The 13,573-nt window shown below is 42.2% G+C and overlaps 1 protein-coding gene across 1 annotated transcript in view; it reads left to right on the top strand.

The window, feature by feature from the left end:
- Window positions 1-4,382: 4,382 nt before the first annotated feature.
- ADGRG7 (adhesion G protein-coupled receptor G7) overlaps window positions 4,383-13,573 on the top strand; it is a 69,937-nt gene continuing 60,746 nt past the window's right edge. Inside the window, exon 1 of the mRNA XM_007986039.3 lies at window positions 4,383-4,751. Coding sequence (XP_007984230.3) covers window positions 4,637-4,751 — 115 coding nt within the window. The 5' untranslated portion in view covers window positions 4,383-4,636. The remainder of the gene's footprint in view (window positions 4,752-13,573) is intronic.

The raw sequence follows: 13,573 nt of genomic DNA on the forward strand, positions 1-13,573 counted from the left end.
CCTCCTGTACTTGCCTGTTTGATCCGTCATCCTCTTTGTAGCCAATCTCTGAGCTCCACCACCACTGCCCATCCGTGCGGGGGCCCCCTTCGCTCTGTGTTTGGGCTCTGACTCCCTGTTCCAGGCGGTCACTCCATGTGGACACCCTCCTCACTGAGCTTGGGTTCGGGCTTCCTACATTGCATTGCTGCCCTGTCTAGATGCCCTCCTGACCGCTCTTGGTCCCTGAAGGCCACCCTCCTCTCCCTGCTCTGGTTTTGATTTTCCACCCTGGATATCTCTCATTGGGGTGCTCTCCTGCCCTGCCTGGTTGGGCTCTGTCTTTCCATGACAGGTCACCCGCCCCTCCCCCCACCCCCATCCTATTGATGCCTTCTTTATCCTGCCTGGGCTCTGGCATCTCATGCTAGGTCTCCCTCTTATCAATTCTTTCCTTCCTTTCCTCTCCTCTCCTCTCCTTTCTTTTTTTTTTTTTTTTTTTGAGACAGAGTCTCGCTTTGTCGCCCAGGCTGGAGTGCAGTGGCCGGATCTCAGCTCACTGCAAGCTCCGCCTCCCGGGTTCACGCCATTCTCCTGCCTCAGCCTCCGAGTAGCTGGGACTACAGGCGCCGCCACCGCGCCCGGCTAATTTTTTGTATTTTTAGTAGAGACGGGGTTTCACCGTGTTAGCCAGGATGGTCTTGATCTCCTGACCTCGTGATCCGCCCGCCTCAGCCTCCCAAAGTGCTGGGATTACAGGCGTGAGCCACCGCGCCCGGCTCCTTTCCTTTTTTTCTTTCTTGACGGAGTCTTGCTCTGTTGCCAGGCTGGAGTGTAATGGTATGATCTCGGCTCACTGCAACCTCCCCTTCCTGGGTTTAAGTGATTCTCCTGCCTCAGCCTCCTGAGTAGCTGAGATTACAGGCATGCATCACCACGCCCAGCTAATTTTTGTATTTTTAGTAGAGATGGGGTTTCAACATGTTGGTCAGGGTGATCTTGAACTCCTGACCTCAGGTGATCCACCCACCTTGGCCTCCCAAAGTGCTGGGATTACAGGTGTGAGCACCTGCACCTGGCCTATCAATGCTTTCTTTACCACACTGGGGCTCCAACACCTACTCTGGGCCATAGCCCCTCTCTACCCCCTACCACAGATACCTGCCTTGCTCTTCCTCAGCTAATGACTTTAGAACTGAAATGTTCAGGAAGGGAAGGCCTCGACTGGATTGTTTAAAATATAAGGAAATGGAAGCCCCATGGTTGCCCAGAGTCACACAGCAAATTAGTGGCAGCATCGGTACAAATCCAGTTCTTCCTGAGTGTAAGTTGGGTAAAGACAGGGGATCTTGTCTTTTGTTCACTACTTTATCCCCAGTGCCTAGCACAATGTCTGCATTGAGTAGAATGAAAGAATAAATGTATTATTTCCTGTTTAACTCTTTTCCTTTTCTTCTTTGTCATCTTGATATGTGTGTGTTGTATGTATGTGTAAATACTGGTGACTCTTTACACATTTGTCTATTATCAGTAGTAATTAATGCCCTTACATAAATGTCAACATCTTAATTTCTGTGCCTAGGAATTTCATCAATTCCATGAATTTCTGGAGTTTCTAGCTGGATAGATGGCAAACCTTATAAACTTTGTCATGTGGTTAAGGACATGGAAGCCCTAAAAAGCAGCAGTCATTACAGCATCCCAGGACTCCAGGACTTCCACCAACTGTGGAAGAGAGGATGTGTGATCACTATCAAAGTTAGTTTTCTAGTCACTAGACTATAATCCCTTCAAAAGATTTGGAACCCTACAAGAGAAAAATACCATCACCAGATGGCAAACTTGAGACCCAGGATCCATTCCTTCAGTCACACTGTTCAACTAAGACCATTCTGCAGATGATCTCACAGCGTAGTGTTTCTAAAACACATGCTGAAGAATCCTGCCTCTGAGAGATCCTTCTTGAGAGGAGGATTCTGAGTTCCAATAACATTGAGAACATACTCGCATACATGTCTTCTCTAGCAGTTCACAATGGACGTGAGCATTGTGAAGGCGCTAAGAAATGCTGGAGTGGAGAAAACTGTTTAACTTTGTGTAACCTGGCATCCTTTAAATTTACTTAACCATAAAGCTCTGGTGTAGAATAATACCAGTTTCAGTCTCATTTCCTCATTCATGCAAAGGGCAAACACATTATGTTACCTGGGGCTTTTGCACAGAGTGAATGAGATAAACATATGTAAAGTATACAGCGCCATCCTTGGTATACGCTACACATATGATAGGTGTTAATTCCTTTTCTCAGATTTTTTATTTACTGAAAACCATTGTTTTATTATTGAAAAAGTTACATGTATTTATTTATAATAATAGAAAGAATACACAAGGCTAAAACTTCAAACCATAAAAGGGATATAAAATTAAAAAACTATCTCCTACCTCAGATTCCTCAGATTCCCAAGAGGAATGTTTTCATGTACCTTTCCAGACGTTTTCTGTGTATGTATATGCAGACATATCAGAAACAGATTTTCAAAAATCTGTTCCCAGTAAATGAGGTAATGGGTTTGCATTCATTTGTTTTGTACTCCTGCAGCAGGACTTCTAGGTTCTTCCATTTTGTGCTACCTCAATTTGTTTTTTTAAAATTCTTGGGAGGGGTGAAGTTAGGGCCTTATGTTTATAGCGAAACATTTATAAAGTGAATGTCACAGAGAACTGGAAACCCCCAGAGCATTTGGGGGTTAACTAAAGGTCTAGTTTAAGTGTAAAGCCTTTTTTGGTAAAGACTTGCTTAATACTTCCTGAAGGAATTGATGGGCTGGTATGTAGGTATTAAGGGGCTAGTATGTAGGTTTCCAATTTATGACGGTTTGTTTGACTTCTGATTTTTCAACTTCACCATGGTGCAAAAGCAATATGCATTCAGTAGAAACCGTATTTGGGGTACCTGTGCAACCATTCTGTTTTTCACTTTCACTGCAGTATTCAATATATCACAGGGGACATTCGACACTTTATTATAAAACAGACTTTGTGATAGATGATTTTGCCCAATCTTATGCTATTGTAAGTGTTTTGGGCACATTTAAGGTAGGCTAGTCTAAGCTAGGATGTTCAGCAGGTTAGGTGTATATTTAATGCATTTTGACTCATGATATTTTTAACTTAAGGTGGATTTATTGGGATGTAATCTTATTCTAAGTCAAGGAGCACCCACGCTCCATAATAATTAAATTTGATATCTTTTATTTTAACAGTTATGACTTGCCTTATAGGTGGCTATATCTAGGTATCTCACCCGTGAGAAAATACGAGTTCTTTGAGGACCCTGTTCATTTCTTGTACCAATTCGAACACATTAAAGGGATTTAATATGGATTTGATGAAGCGAGGGAGTGTCCAGAGAAGACCAAAGCATCTGTTCTCTCTACTAGAACACAACTGTGATTGAGGAGGTGAATGTTCATTTATCTGTTCTTTCAGGTAAGGGTGGAGGATAGGGAAGGAGAACGTGGGAGCCTGGGCAGGAGAGGGTCAGAGCTGCATCTATAGAGAGACACCAGTTTGTAGTTACTCTGATGATGTATTAGCTTCCCAGGGCTGCTGTAATAAAGTACCACAAACTGGATGGCTTAAACAACAGAAATTTATTGTCTTACAGTTTTGGTGGCTAGAAGTCTAAAGTCAAGGTGTCAGCAGAGCCAGTTCTTGCTGAGGACTCACTCTTTGGCTTGTAGATGGCCGTCTTCTCTGTCTCTTCTGATCATCTTTCTCTATTCATGTCTGTGTTCAGATTTCCTCTTCTTATAAGAACATCAGCCATATTGATTAGTGACCACCCTAACAAACTCATTTTAACTTGATAGGCTCTGTAATAACCGTATCTCCATATAGGGCCCCATTCTGAGGTACTGAAGGTTAGGACTCCAACATATGAATTTTGGAGGGGACACAATTCAGCCTGTAGCAGATGGGTTATCATGCTGGGCTTTAGTGCTTTTCAAGACCCACCCTGTGCCAGTATGCCCACTCACCAACTGCATCTGTCAAAATGTAGGCTCCTTAAAGAAATGAAAGCATTAAAATCACATGTGATGATTGCCATTTATCCTCTTGTTGACAAACTTGTTCATTTCCCTGAGAGAGTGTTTTGTGTGGTCTGAAGCACCTGCCAGTCTATCCGTGCTGTACCCTCCCAAGACAAAAACACAGGAAGCCGAGCCATAGGTGACCACTGGCATCCACTGCCTTCATGATTTCCTCTTTGGTTTCTTCGGTTTTGTTCCCTTGCTTCACTCTGTGACTTGTCTGGACATTCACTCTTTGACCCTTGTGGCTAGTCCCTCCCCTTCTTCTTTATTGCCTGGAGTTATCTCCCTATTCCCATAACTCTAATCACTTCTTTCACATTCTCCTTCAGTGAAGGATGAGGAAATTGAAAGCAGAGTATGCATGTTTCATTAGGAGATTCAGACGGCATCCTACTGCATTAGCCTCAAAAGTCCTAAAATATAAAGACATCCATCTGACAGATCACTGAGGGGAGGACTTATTTTTCTGTTTTAGAAGTTTCTGATTAAACTTATTAGCTCAAGAAGAAAAGAAGCTAGTTGTTTCTCACCCAGGAGTGGATTTGTGGTTTGGCTTCACCATGGCTTCTTGCCGTGCCTGGAACATTAGGGTGCTGGTGGCTGTCGTGTGTGGGCTACTGACTGGCATCATTTTGGGACTGGGCATCTGGAGACTTGTGATCAGGATCCAAAGAGGTAATGTTGTCCTGCTATGTTTAACTCAGAGTAAGAGAAGGCATGGGACCTCTGTCCCTGCCACCTGAGGCACAAGTACTGGGAGGTGCCTTGTCCAGTCTGAGGCATCCCAGCAAGATGCCATTTATGGGATATAAAAGACCAAGTCAGTTAAGCCTAGCGGATGGTTGAACAGAAATGAATAGGTGTGGGTGTGAATGGGGAGGGGGAAGAGTGACATAATTGAATTGGCGTCTTTATGCTTTTTTAACTCCAGACTGAATTGGTAGAAGAGTAATAATTAAAACAATTAGTAACACATGTTTAGGTCTGTTGGGTTAAATTAAGGAAAGGGTAAATCGTTATGAACAAGGACACACGCATGCAGCAAACACGTACACACACGTGCATAACACACACACAATAAACATGCACAGAATAGAATTTCACTTTAAGAGAGAAGTTAAAGAAACTCATCACCAAGGTTTAAGTGAAATGATCTCATGGTTTGCATACAAATTTCCCACTTTCCAGATGGAGGAAATTAATCAACAATTTAAAAATCATTTTTAAATGACTTTCCTGATTATTCAACAAATATTTATTAGTTCCCCACTGTGTGCCAGAGCTGGCCTGGAAAAGGAGGACGTGGGAGGGGAAGTATTGAGTAAAACAATGATGTTAAAGCAAAGCCTGCTGTAACTCAGAACAGAAAATTTCAATGATCCTAATGCTGGATCCCTTGGGCTGTAGAGCTTCTCCATAAAGGAATTCAATATTGGATGGGCTGCATACTCCCTTTTGTAAAAATCAGAGAAAGCTTCTAATGAAACAATAAATAAGGGTAAGTGTCATGCACGTCCATGTGAAGAGACCACCAAACAGGCTTTGTGTGAGCAACATGGCTGTTTATTTCACCTGGGTGCTGGCAGGCTGAGTCCGAAAAGAGAGTCAGTCTTCAGCTGCTAAGCCGAGAAGATCTGGGAAGGAGTCAGTCAGAGAGCCTTGGCCCAGAGCTCCAGGGGCTCTGGGAGTGGCTGCCAGGTGAGTTGAACGGTCCGATTTCCAGTGGGGTGCCGCACAGATGGGACACGGCTTAGGAGGAATCCTGGGCTGCGGGCATTCCTTGGCCCAGTGGTCAGATTTCCAGCACTTGTAGCAAGCTCCTTGGGGAGGAGGTTCTGGAGGAACCCCTGGCAGCTGCGGTTCAGGTGTCTGGAGTTGTGTGCTGGAGATGTGGCTGGGGTTTGTCTCACAGTGGAGGCAAGGAATTGCAACTCAGAAGTAAGTTGCTACTTGGCTGCCTCTACTCTATTATTGTACACCTTGAAGGCGAGGTTCATTAAGTCCTGTTGTGGGGTTTGAGGGCTGGAATTTAATTTTTGGGGTTTTATTTAATGTCAGGAGCAGATTGGGTAATAAAATAAAATTCATATTGAGAATAAGAAGGCCTTCTGACCTTTCAGGGTCTAAGGCTGAAAAGTGTCTCAGGGTTGCTGCTAAATGGGCCATGAACTGGGCCTCTAAGTTTTTCATATTTGATGAAAAAGAGCCTAAATGCTAACTGATTTGGGAGAGGTCGGATAAAGAAAAAGGAACATTAACCTTGACTATGCCTTTAGCTCTATCCACTTTTAAGAGGAAATTTCTGGGCAGGTGGGGGAGGGCTAGTCGCGGAACGAAACTGTAAGCCAGACCAGGTGTGAGGAGGGGAGGTGATAAAAGGACTATAGGGTGGGGGAGCAGAGACTGAGAAAAAATTGGGACCTAGCTTGGCCTGGCCAGGAGGGGAGAGGTCAGATGGGTCTGTAGAAAGGGATGATTTTTAGAAAGACTCACCGACACTTGGGGTTGGGGCTGAGGGGACAGGTGGGAGGGAAAGAAGGAAGATTTGGGACGAGCTGCATTGGGAACAGAGACTAGGGAGGGACCGATGTGTAAAAGAATGCCTGGACGTCAGGTACCTCAGACCGTTTGCCCATTTTACAACAATTATTTAGATCTTGTAGGATGGAAAAATCGAAAGTGCTGTTTTCTGGCTATTTGGAACTACTGTCGAGTTTGTATTGGGGTTAAGCAGCATTGTAGAAGAAAATAAGGCATTTAGGTTTTAGATCAGGTGTGAGTTGAAGAGGTTGAAGTTCTTGAGAACATAGGTTACGGAGAAGGAAGAATGGAGGGTGGAAGGTTGCCCGCGGTGAAGGAGGCAAGCCCAGAGAAAAGAGAGAGTGGAGACACAGAGAGAAGGAGTTCGGGGGTTCTTGCCCTCCAGAAAAGCAGGAAAGGGGTCGGGGAGCAGAAATAAGGTATTGGGGTGCAAAGATAAGAGATCAGGGTGCAAAAATAAGAGGGGGCACAAAAATAAGATGTCAGGGCGCAAAAATAAGAGGGGGCGCAAAATAAGAGGTTGGGGTTCTTGCCCCTCCCCCAGAAAAGCAGAGAAAGGGTAGAGACAGGGAGAGAAGGGGTCGGGGTACTTGTTCCTTCCCCAGAAAAGCAGAGAAGGGGCAGAGACAGGGAGGGTAGGGGTTGGGGTGCTTGCCTCTCCCCCAGAAAAGTAGGACTTGCCGCTTAGGGTGAAGGACCAAGGCAGACGTCCCTGCAGCGTGGTCAGACACCCCTGAAACATGGGTGAGTAATCAGAGAGGCGTCCCTGCAATGATTAAACACCAAGGGAAGGCTGCCTTCCCCAGTCCGTGATCGGCGCCGGCGTTTTGGGTCCATGGATAAAACATGTCTCCTTTGTCTCTACCAGAAAATGAAAGGAATTGAAATTAAGAGAAGGGAGAGATTGAAGGGTGGTGCCAAGACTGAAAGGAGAAAGAAGTCGAGGGATAGTGAGAGAGGTTGGAGAAGAGAGTAAAAAAGGGTGCCGTTTACCAGATTTAAAATTGGTGAGATGTTCCTTGGGCTGGGTGGTCTGAGGACTAGAGGTCATAGGTGGATCTTTATCAGGGAGCAAAGAGCAGGAGGACAGGGGATTGATCTCCCAAGGGAGGTCCCCTGATCTGAGTCACGACACCAAAATGTCATGCGTGTCCGTGTGAAGAGACCACCAAACAGGCTTTGTGTGAGCAACATGGCTGTTTATTTCACCTGGGTGCAGGCGGGCTGAGTCCGAAAAGAGAGTCAGCGAAGGGAGATAAGGGTGGGGCCATTTTATAGGATTTCGGTATGTAAAGGAAAATTACAGTCAAAGGGGGGTTGTTCTCTGGTGGGAAGGAGTGGGGGTCACAAGGTGCTCAGTGGGGGAGATTTTTGAGCCAGGATGAACCAGGAAAAGGACTTTCATAAGATAATATCATCGCTTAAGGCAAGGACCGGCCATTTTCACTTCTTTTGTGGTGGAATGTCATCACAGGGCATTTGCACTTCTTTTGTGATTCTTCAGTTACTTCAGGCCATCTAGGCATATATTCGTGCAAGTCTCAGGGGATGCGATGGCTTGGCTTGGGCTCAGAGGCCTGACAGTAAGTAATGTCAATCGGGAAAGGCAGCAGGAGAGCCAGTATGCCCTCCGAGCAGGTAACTGGGGAGGACAGAAAGTTGGGGAGCTAGCAGGAACATGGAGCATGGCTGCAAAGATTCACTGTTGAAGACCAACAGAGGGGTCTGACATACTGGCTGCTGATGGAGTGGTAGCTGGGGATGGATCTGTCCTTCCCCTATCCCACTGTCCTAACCAGTATTTAGAGAATGCTGTGTAAATAGTATTTAGAGAACTGGAATGAGAAAATTTACCAGAACAAAAATAGTAAAATTTAAACTTGGAGCAAATGTGTTTTTGCTTGTTTGTTTAAGGTTGTAAAATAGTTTCATTCAGGTTAAAAAATTATGAACTATGGATTTTACCCCATTAAGGCTGCCAAATTTATAAGACCTCAATTAAAGGGCATACTTCACGAAGTTTTTTTTTTTCCTTCCTTCCCTTGCCCTCCCCTCCCCTCCCCTCCCCTCCTCTCCCCTCCTCTTCCCTTCCCTTCCTTTCCCTTCCCTTCCCTTCCCTTCCCTTCCTTCCCTCCCTTCCCTCCCTTCCTTTTTTCCTTTATGTAAGTGACATCTACTCTTAAAGGGAAATATGTGGTGACTTACGAAGGACACAGTTATAGCAAAAGCATTAAAAACAAGGACCAAAGTACAAAAACAACATAAGAAAGGGTGCAGGGTGGGGACAGAAAACATGAAAGTTCAAGGCTTAGCGGGAGTTTCTTAAAATAAATACAAAATATATTCCTGAACTCTCTGAGTGCTAAGATCCAAAAGGAGGCATAATAAGTGATAAAGATCCCATGTCTAACAGCAGAGGCCTACTAGCTCCTCAAAAAGATAAGCTTTTCTCTGGTTCTGAGCAGCATTTTTCAATTGGCTGTTTATATAAGGGATATCTCTTAGCTTTGGGGGAAACCCAGTGGAAAAGGAGAGGGTCCTCACTATCATTTAAAGAACAAGCGTGAAAGACTGGCACTGTTTGCTGTTACTATTTTGCCTTGTACATTTTATTGAGAGTGCATTTGAGGTGGTAAATTCTGTTTCTTTTCACTTCACTCCACTCCACTCTACTCTATTTCTTTTTATCCTATCCCATCCCATCCTATGTAATTGTTGAATATTCTTGCTTGGGTTCCTTTATTCAGGTATAGACATAAACTAGTTTTACATTTTTTTTTAAGGGGGAGAGAGGTCACACATATCTCTGAGAAACTGATGAAAGCATAAATGTCTTAGTAGGGAAAATATACATAAAAACACAATATTTTGCATAAATTAATTTTATTGCATTCAAAATTTATTTTGAATAATTACTCCAGGCTGGAGTAACATATATATAAATTAAGATAATGTATAAATTAAGTCTCTCTCACTTTTATTTTTCTTGAAAAAGTAATGACCTCATTGTGAAAAATAAAAAAAAAAACTTCAAATTCTGCTCTGAGTAAATTACAGTAAGAAGTTACTCTGAAAAAAAAAAAAGAAGTTACTCTGATTTGGCAGTAAACATTGATGTGCAACAATATTTATGCTATTTATGCATTTAATTATTATAATTCCTATAGTTTTAAAAATTCTTACTATGTTCTAGGTACTATGCTAAAAACTTAGAACAAATCTCAGTTTTGCCAGAACTCCAGCCTTTTCACATTGGGCATTCTTCTTAGAAAAACAGAAGACGCAGTATAGCTTTTGGGCACCTTCACTCTTGATGATGAAAGTAAAATGAAAACATAATTAAGGTTTATTATATTTCTTCCCATTGACATTTTCCAACTCATGCTAAGCCTGATATAATCGTAGACAGATGTCCACAGTCGTAAGGGTAGAAAATATTTTCTTTAACTCCTCTCAAAGGGAGAGTCTCTTAACCTCAAAACACATGAGTAGTGCCTTACTTGACCATATTCTACACCTCTCCTGGTTCATAGAATTTCCTGCTCTTTGCCACCAGGACTGTTTTTTTCTTTATCCTCACTTATCTCCAGATACTCTAACCTTCATTCTCTACCACAGGATACACCTGTTCCTCAGTCCTGCGAGAGATTTCAGGACATTGAAATAGTCCCAACCCCCAAGGTCTGACTTCATAGCATTGATCATTTTTGTTGTTGTTTTGTTTTTGTTTTGAGATGGAGTCTCGTTCTGGAGTGTGGTGGCACGATCTCGGCTCACACCAACCTCCACCTCCCGGGTTCAAGCAATTCTCCAGCCTCAGCCTTACGAGTAGCTGGGACTACAGGCACAGGCCACCACGCTTGGCTAATTTTTGTATTCTTAGTAGAGATGGGGTTTCACCATCTGAACACACTGGTCTCGAACTCCTGACCTCAAGTGATCTGCCCGCCTTGGCCTCCCAAAGTGCGGGGATTACAGGCGTGAGCCACCGCACCTGGCTTGATAATTCTTAAACTGTGGAAAATACAGGTTGTTTTGAAAGGTCAGTGAGAGTTTTTTGTTTGCCAGAAAATAATCTGACCACAGATACTTGGCTTTAATTTCACTCAATTACAGTACTTCTTTCAGAGGCAAACTCCGTAAGTCTAACTCATGTGACTGTTCCTGGAGGATATTTTAATTTGTGGGTTAAAAAACAAAAGAGTCCAGAGAAGTGTTTTCTGGAGGGAGAAAGTTGGTTTTAGGCAGCCATAGTGTTCTTTTGTCTTAATCCTGGTGTTGTGAATCTTTCTTCTGCTCCTTAAGCAGTCTCCCTTCTTGCTTCCTCACATAACCACCCCCTAAATAAAAAAAAAGTCCATGAAAGGGAAGGGATTTTTAAAATAAATTTATTCCAGTTTGGCTATGTAATTGGCTGAGGGGCACGGATTATTTTAACATCAGAATCAGTGATGCTTAAAGTGTTGATTCCATTTGAAAAGTTACTTTCTTAAACGAAGGGGCTAGAATCTTGGCTTAGTGGATTATTCCTGGATTTCCAGGTATTAGATCCTTTTACTCGAAATTCTAGGTATGTCCACCACGTGTTCTTTGATGACACAAATGTTGATGATCTAACATGGAATATAGTGGTTAAAATGGATACTTGAGAGTATAGGGGGAAAATGTACAAGAGTAGGGGAAAGAAAACTCTGGGGCCAAACCGCCTGAGTTTAGATCCCAATGATGCCCCTCACTAACTTTGAGCAAATTATTAACTTTGAGCAAATTATTCAACATTTTTGAGTCTCAGTTTTCCCACCTATTATGTGCATACTAGTAAACCCTATCTCATAGGGCTGTTATGAGGCTTGAATGAGTTAATACATTAAAAAGTTTAAGATGATGTCTAGTACATCGTAAGTACTGAATAAATTGGCTGCTCTCCTCTAGGAATTTTTAGGTAATTCAGTGTAGAGCATAGTTTTCTCCACTCCCTGGCTTATGTCTTGGATAGATACCATTGACCTAGACTGGACCTTTGGATTGAGACTCCAATTACTAATCCAAAAGTTTGCAATAGGTTTAATCATTAAGCTCAATTGACTAGCTCAAAACAGAAACAGAAACAGTTCTAAGAACTGGCACATCTTCTTGCATTTGCCTTTCAACACTTATGCTGCACTGCACCGTCAGGAAAAAGGTTTATTAAAATATTTAGCTGTGCATACCAAAGTATAATAATAATTAAAAAAGGAAAAAACATTTAACCAGTTTATTGAAATACTGAACCAGGTTGTTAATACCAGACAAACTTTACCTTAAATAAAAACTATACTTTATGTATTTTATTTGTATAAATCTTTTGGGGTTTTTTTTAATTCTTTACAACCAGAATAAATTTCCTAAACATTGTCCTCTCATTTAAGAGTAAACTTTATTGTCACCAAACCATTTCAAATTAGGACAAACGAGAGATGCCTGGATTTTAAACCCCAAAAAACTAAGCCAGTTACCAGAAAGGATCTGCAGATGAAATTTCCTAGACTAAGGAAATATATTTTTATTTCCCTACTTATGAAAATCAAACTTTTCAAAACAGACTCTAATTTTGTCTAGAAGAAGAAATTAATATTTTTTATTTGGAATCTTTAATATCATTTTATGCTGCTTTCTCAACCAGCGTGTGTGTGTTGTATATACTCTGTATTTAAACTTCCAAGATGTGTAGTAAAAGCATTGAAAATGTGTAGTAAAAGCATTGAAAATAGGGCTAATAATTCTAGATACACACTTTCTACAATTTAAAAGAATATAGGAAAATTATTTTTATAATACTGGTGTTATACAAGAAAAATATTGCTATTAAATATGTTCCAAAATATGGAGCCTCAAATAAAAGGAAGTTGATGCTGCCTGCTGCAACCAACGATAAAGACAGGTACTGTGAGGAGGCAGCAGAAGCACTTGATCAGTTACAAGGAGATCTGAGTCTAGCACCTGCTCTGCTACCAATTAGTTACTGATCTGGAACTAATCACTCAGCCTTTATGTAGAATGAGGGGGTTGGGTTGATGAATAACTAATGTCACTTTTTTTCAAGATCATAATTCTAAAACTAGTTATATGATATGAACAAGCCACTTAATCTTTCTGAGTCTGACTTTCTTTGTGTAAAAATACAGTCTTAAAGATACCAGTACTACTTTTGCTGTCTTTTGTGGGTAATTTAGGTATTTCAGAGGCAGAGTCTTGAATTGCATAGCACAAGGTGTTAAACAGGTGATTGTGACAGAGGAATTGTTAGTTTGGCTTAGACTAGATATCCTCAACCAAGATGCAAATGGCAAAGAAGCCAGTCAGCAAACGTTTGTTGGGTACCTTCTATTCAACAGCATTGTGTTAAGACTTGAAGATATGGACCAAAACCCTTGTTCCAAAAATTGGCAAATTATTTCTTAACTTTAAGAAATGACTCTTGACTTACAGCAAAAAGATAGAAGGAGTAGACCTGGATGGATCTCCTTCTTGTTTACAAACATAGAAGTTATAAATAAAATATGACAATAATTTTCTCCTTTGAGTTACAGCAGTTTGACTGACTATGATGTGTTTATGAGTGGTTTTTCTTGTATTTGTTTTTCTTGTGATTTTTCTGAGCCTCCTGGATCTATAAGCTGAAGTTCTTAATAAAATTTGGGAAATTTTGGCTGGGCGCGGTGGCTCAAGCCTGTAATCCCAGCATGTTGGGAGGCCGAGACGGGCGGATCATGAGGTCAGGAGATCGAGACCATCCTGGCTAACCTGGTGAAACCCCGTCTCTACTAAAAAATACAAAAAACTAGCCGGGTGTGGTGGCGGGCACCTGTAGTCCCAGCTACTCGGGAGGCTGAGGCAGGAGAATGGCGTAAACCCGGGAGGCGGAGCTTGCAGTGAGCTGAGATCCAGCCACTGCACTCCAGCCTGGGTGACAGAGC

The sequence above is a fragment of the Chlorocebus sabaeus genome, chromosome 22 (genome assembly GCF_047675955.1).
Source record: "Chlorocebus sabaeus isolate Y175 chromosome 22, mChlSab1.0.hap1, whole genome shotgun sequence".
In the NCBI taxonomy this organism is placed as follows: Eukaryota; Metazoa; Chordata; class Mammalia; order Primates; family Cercopithecidae; genus Chlorocebus; species Chlorocebus sabaeus.